The following is a 6,123-nucleotide window of genomic DNA, read 5'->3' on the forward strand; positions in this document are numbered from 1 at the left end:
AAATTCTAGAAATATTACATAAACTACTCTAAATTAAATAAACAACTCTAAATTACATAACAATATTCATATAAATAATACCAATATAGAAACTTGCTACATGAATTATTTCCAAAATTATACAACTTAGAAAACTAACTACATCATCTAAACAATTATCGTACTAGGAAAAGAAAAAAAAAATACCTGACCGACCGAAGACAGCGGCGGGCCGGCCGGGGGCAGCCGCCGGGAGGGCCGGGGGCAGCCGCTGGGAGGGCCGGGGCACCGGCGGTGGCGGACGGGGGCAGCCGCGGCCGGGCGCGCCGGGCCGGGGCAGCGGCATGGCGCGCGGTGGCGGCCGGAGCAGCGGCGGGGCGCGCGGTGGCCGCCGGGGCAGCGGCGGGGCGCGGTGGCGGCGCGGGCGCTGCGTGAGCAACGCGGAGGAGGCAGCCGGGAGCGTTTTTACCTTAGCTCGGCGCCGAGATCCGTGGCGCCGAGCTCGGCGCCATGATCTGTGGCGCCGATGTTTTTTTGCCACTGCCACGTCAGAATCTACGTTGGGCGCAGCCAGGACCTCGGCGCCGTGATCCATGGCGTCGAGACGTGATACCTCGACGCCATGATGCATGGCGTCGACCCTCTGGGTCCATTTCTGCATTTAAGTTTTTCAGAGGTCCAATTGTGAACTTTCTTCAAAAAAAAAAGCCAAATTGTAAAAAGTTGAGCATTCATGGCGTAATACCAAGTTGTTCGTCAATTATTTTTCCTCTTATTATTGGCTACCCAGAGCCCTCGCATTTCAGACATTAGCCTGTTCTTTTTCCATATTTTTTTTCTTGTCCCTTTATAAAAACTCCCTCTATCCTAAATAGAATGAAAATATCGCTTCCTAAAGAGTTAAGAAAATTCAAATTTGCCTATATTTAAACAAAATAGTATCTTCAAATATGTATATTATAAAGATAATCCATGATTTATGTAGTTATATATTTAATATTCATTATAAATATTAATATATTTATGTATATACTCCCTCCGTATAAGATTTAGAAGTCGTTTTGGACAAGTTTGGATCAAACATTAGAAATATAAAATTATTAATAACTTTTAAATTGTCGAGTTTGCAAATGTGAAAATTACATGAATAGATTTGTCTTGAAAAACACTTTCATAAAAAGTATACATATATCATTTTTTCTTAAATATTTTTATAAAAATAAAAGGTCAAAATTGTGTTTTAGAGACCATATCGTTGTCCTAAATGACTTCTAAATCCTATACAGAGGGAGTATTTGGTCAAACTTGATATCATTTGACTCAATGAAACAATTATTGCATTGGTTTTTTAGAATAGGAGGACTAACTATATTTTATTAAATACTCCTATATGAGTAGGAGGTTTGCCCTCCTTTTGTTCTTTAAATAAAAGCAATAAAAGACAAGCTATGCTTCTTATCATAGATAAGTATTACACTTTCAGAAAAAAGTCCATTTAAATAGGGTATGCGATTCATCCACGTTTTAGAACATAAGATGAGAGCAACTCCAAAAGACTCTATATTCTTCATAAATACTAGAAATAGAGATTTTGATAAAAAAAACTACACTCCAACATCTTTTTCTAAATGGTTATCCAAATATAGTCATCTTCTATTTCAGGTTTTTCGCTAGCCAAATATAGAAGACGTGAATGATTCTCTAGAGTACACTCGAGATATAGAAGAACTGCTAGAGAGTAAAAATATATAACAAACGATTTTTAAACGAATGACTCTTCAAATAATAATTTAGAAAGTGAAATTTAGAAAGCTGTCGGTTTCTTCTCTTACCCATGGGCCCGAGTGATTTCAGCAATAACTCTTTTATGCGCTATACATAATAATAAAATGTTGTTTTTATCTCTTCTCTTAAAATGAAATAAGTTCTAACAAAACTAATTTTTATCTTCATATAGATTCTATCTCCTCCGCACAATATAGCAAGGAGCTGGAGCGGTATGCCGTGACAAACATGCCACCATCCGTCACGGATCATGCCACCATGCCGCATTCCTACCATACTGGTTTCCGGTGGTCTACTGCACATGGGAGCAAAGCGAGTGGAAAAGCAAGCTTTCTAGAGTTATTATTACCTGTTTCTAAAATTGTTTCTCACACACACACACATATAGGAGTAGGACTATATATATATATATTTCTCTCCTAAATTTGGCCACGAATCCGTTGGACGCGCCACCCAGCCCAACCCTGCATGATTGGTCCAAAACGCGCGCGAGCGGACGCATGGTTCCCAATTATTGGCGCTCGACGGCTCCTAAATCCACTACCCCCCCAAAAAAAAAAATTCAAAAAAAAAAGAGAGCTAAAACTAGCGGCATGGATCCAAAGCTGCTACAAACAAGGACAGCGGCAAGACGAAGAACCACCACACGGGCTTCAATTTCCGCCCCCCATAAATATCCTTCTCCGCCACTTGCAAATTTTCCTATTCCATTCCATCTTCTTCCTCCTCCCTGCACCAGTCCTTCTTGGAAGCGAGAGAGGAGAGGGGAGGGACAGGGAGAGAGGGAGGAGGAGCGAGGCACCGGTGAGCTCGCGGGGAAGCTGCGTGGGGCTGCTTGCACGCCGCGCGGCCCTACCCTTTCCCCAGCTCACTCACCACGCTCTCCCTCTTCTCACCAACTCTTTCCCTCTCTCTTATCTCCTTCCAAGATCCCACCCCCCCATTCTTCCTTTTTTTTTTGGTCGTCCCCACCATTCTTGCTAGGATCATTCCTTGATCTTTCGCTCGCTCGCTCCAGTACGCCCGTTTTTGTTTTCCAGCTCCGGGAGATCCCATCTCGGCCGCCACCTCCTGCGGTTTCCAAGCTCCAAGAGGCAAGATTCATTCCAGCTCAAATTTGAGCTCAATTTGCCCCGCTGAGCTCGAATCAATCCACGAACAACTGGCTCGGCAACAAGTGTCCTTCGTCCCCCCCGATCCCCGGGCTTCGATTCGATCGAATCCGACCTAATTTTATTGTGCTTGTGCCTGTGTGTGTGTCTGTGTTTTTTTAACCTCCTCTCGCTGCGCTTTTCCGTCGCAAAGTGGGTTCCATCGCGTCACCCGCACGGCTCCTCTCCGATCGGCCGGAGAAAGAAGGCGCATAAAAAGGCGAGCGAGCTCTTGATGCGGTCTTGGTCGTAGCAACATACAGCAGCTCCACTGCTCCTGCCTGGCCTCGCCTCGCTTGCTGTTCTTTATCCATATACGGACGGAGCAGCGGCCAGCGGGCGCTCCGGCAGCGGCGGCACCGCGCGGTCCACCCTCCGCCAGCGGGTGCTGATGCTTGCCCTGCTCGCCGCCTTCGCCGTCGCCTGCCTGCTCTTCGTGTCCAGGCCATGCGCGCGTGACATGAGACTGTTCCTCGCCTCCCTGTGCCAGCAGCTCCTGCTCTCCCTCCTCGGACTCCTGGCAGGCCTCCGCCTGCTGGGCGGCGTCGCGGCCGCGTCCCACGCGGCCAACACAGAGACCATGCCGCTCATGCCGTCCTTCAAGAGGAAGCGGGCCGCGGTCACGGTGGAGAATGCGGAGGAGGCGGCCGGCGCCGCCGCTGGCGGCGAGCCGTCGGTGCTCGACCTGCCGGAGCTGGCCATCGATTGCATTCTCGAGAGGCTGCAGCCGGCGGAGCTGCGGAGCATGGCCGCCGTCTGCCGCTCCATGCGCGAGCGCTGCCGCAGCGACCACCTCTGGGAGCGCCACATGACCAGCAAGTGGGGCCGTGTCCTGGGCCGCGCCGCCAGGGACGAATGGAGGACGCACGTGGCGTCCGCCAGCGAGTCCGGCGCGGTCTCGGGCGGCGGCGGCGGCGGCAAGCGCCGGAGGTGGCTCGCGGCGCTCTCCTGCGTTTGCCCGGTGGTGTCCTGGATGCGGCCCAGGCCCGACGGTGGCAAGTCGTCCGCCCCCGTGCTGGATGATTCCATCATGTCGTGGTACCTGTCCATGGAGAGCGGCAAGTTCTGGTTCCCGGCTCAGGTCTACAACCGCGAGGTACCACCATCTCATGTCTTGTCAGTTCCATCATTGCAAAGCTTGCTAATCAGCACTCTTTGTTCGTCCTCACTAGTGCTAATTACTGACCTTTTAGTGTTGGATTACCGGAAATATTTTACATCCCAATTTGGTTTAGTAGTATATTTGCTTCTCTGCTCCAGCTGTGCTCATTCCTGGACAGGCTTGCAATACACCTTATTTTGGTCAAATACTAGGATTGCAGCTTGCTTACATTTGTGTTCTCTGTTAGTTTCAAACATTTAGGGTTATTTTTATTGAAGCAATCCTGAGGTTTCCTATCTGTTTTGCAGCATGGGCATGTTGGGTTCATGATGTCTTGCTATGATGCAGAGCTCAGTTATGATTTTCACACTGACACATTCCGTGCAAGGTAAGAATAACTTTTCTGGTTTTTCCTTTGGTGGACAAGAAAAGATGTGGGCATGTTCTGATTGTGATCTTTACAAGCTAAAAACCTGTTTCTTCAAATTGCTTTGCTTATTCTAAAAATTGTTTATGTGCCAGGTATCCGCCACACGGTCGACGAACTGTGGTCTTGGAGGATGGTGTCCATTGGGACAGGATCAGGGCACCACCTGTTGACACTCTTGCGCATGATCTCCACACCTCTGACTGCCTACATGAACTCCGGCCTGGTGATCATATTGAGATTCAGTGGAGAAGGAACAAAGAATTCCCATATGGTATGTTCCCGAGCACCCAACAATGCTAGCTTTAGGCTGTGCCAGTGGAATCATTAAACACTGCCGTATGGCATATGCTAATCTTATCTGATAGCGGCGAGGAGTATTTTATCAGTGGATAGTGTGTTCATTCATGCACTTCTATGTTTGGCAGGCTGGTGGTATGGGGTTGTTGGGCACTTGGAGTCATGTGATGGAAATGAACACTTTTGTCGGTGTCATCTTAGTGGTGAGAATATCTTTAAGCAAAATAGCTACTTATTGAATTGACTAATAATCACAGAAGTTGTTGTATGCACATCTGCTTTTAATAGTCATGAACATGCCCGCAGAGTCTAAAGAGCATTATTATAAGGCAACATAATTGCCTCAGACTCATTTTTCTAAGCATTAAGATATGTAGCATATGTTTGACCTTAATTGTGCTATAAGGGTGTTGCACACTAATGTGTATCCTATTAATAAACTAAACTGCCATTTTTAACTATGGTTATGGAAGCAGCTGGCTCTTACCATGTATGGACATATTCAGTTCTGTGATGGAACCATCTATTTAGGCACTAAACTTTCATTTATTTATTTATAATTTATCTATCCAGAGGTCAGCATCACTAGTTCTGAAGTCTGAAGAATATCTGGTGTTAGACTCATGTAGAATATTTTAGTTAAGGAATCACAATCTTTGATGAGATATTAAATCTTTCGTCAGTCCATCCCTTTTAAATGAATCCAAAATATTTGTGTCATTTTAAATGCAGTTGAACTCAAATGTCCAGTTACGGTGCATTTGTCATGAATGGAATATCACTTGAGATGACCCTTAGTAAATTTATCTGATGCCTCAAATTAACCCCAGCTGTTGTTTATGCTTCAGATACCGTCGTGCTGGAGTTCAATCAGTACACGCCAGGCTCAAGATGGAGGCAAGCGTTGGTAAATCGGAAGGAACACAGGGAAGAGGGCAATGAGGGCGACGGGTTCTACGGCGGTGTCAGGAAGCTCCGCAGCAAGGATGACATCTCCAAGTGGAGGCAGCTGTGGCCAACAGACATCCTGGAGTAGCAAGAACACATATATTACTTCTCACATTGGGATTGATCGATTGCTCAATTGACATGCCTTCCATTGACCATTGCTTTGTGCTCTGTCCACGGCCAATTCCTCTGCTGCGCTGTTGTACACGGATTAGAACACAAGGTGGCAACAAATCCTGTAGCTGGACAAGGGTGTAAACTTATTGTCAGGCATTACCGGGCGCAGACTGTTTCATGGGACTGTAACTGTAAGCCTGTAACTACTAAGCAGTCTGCGTCTTGTGCCTGCTGTTGTAGCTGTAGGGCAGAAAGATCAAATGTAAATTACATTTTTTTTCTAGCTCAAATTCACGACAAATTGGTGCAGTGTC

At 46.7% G+C, this 6,123-nt stretch overlaps 1 protein-coding gene across 1 annotated transcript; it reads left to right on the plus strand.

The window, feature by feature from the left end:
• On the plus strand, positions 2,463–6,123 carry LOC8078119 (F-box protein At2g32560). Its single transcript, XM_002455425.2, has 5 exons — positions 2,463–4,011; positions 4,326–4,405; positions 4,540–4,718; positions 4,873–4,947; positions 5,593–6,123. Exons 1-5 carry the CDS (start codon positions 3,307–3,309, stop codon positions 5,778–5,780), a joined length of 1,227 nt encoding a protein of 408 aa, XP_002455470.2. The 5' UTR covers positions 2,463–3,306; the 3' UTR covers positions 5,781–6,123.

This window comes from Sorghum bicolor, chromosome 3 (assembly GCF_000003195.3).
Source record: "Sorghum bicolor cultivar BTx623 chromosome 3, Sorghum_bicolor_NCBIv3, whole genome shotgun sequence".
Taxonomy (NCBI): Eukaryota; Viridiplantae; Streptophyta; class Magnoliopsida; order Poales; family Poaceae; genus Sorghum; species Sorghum bicolor.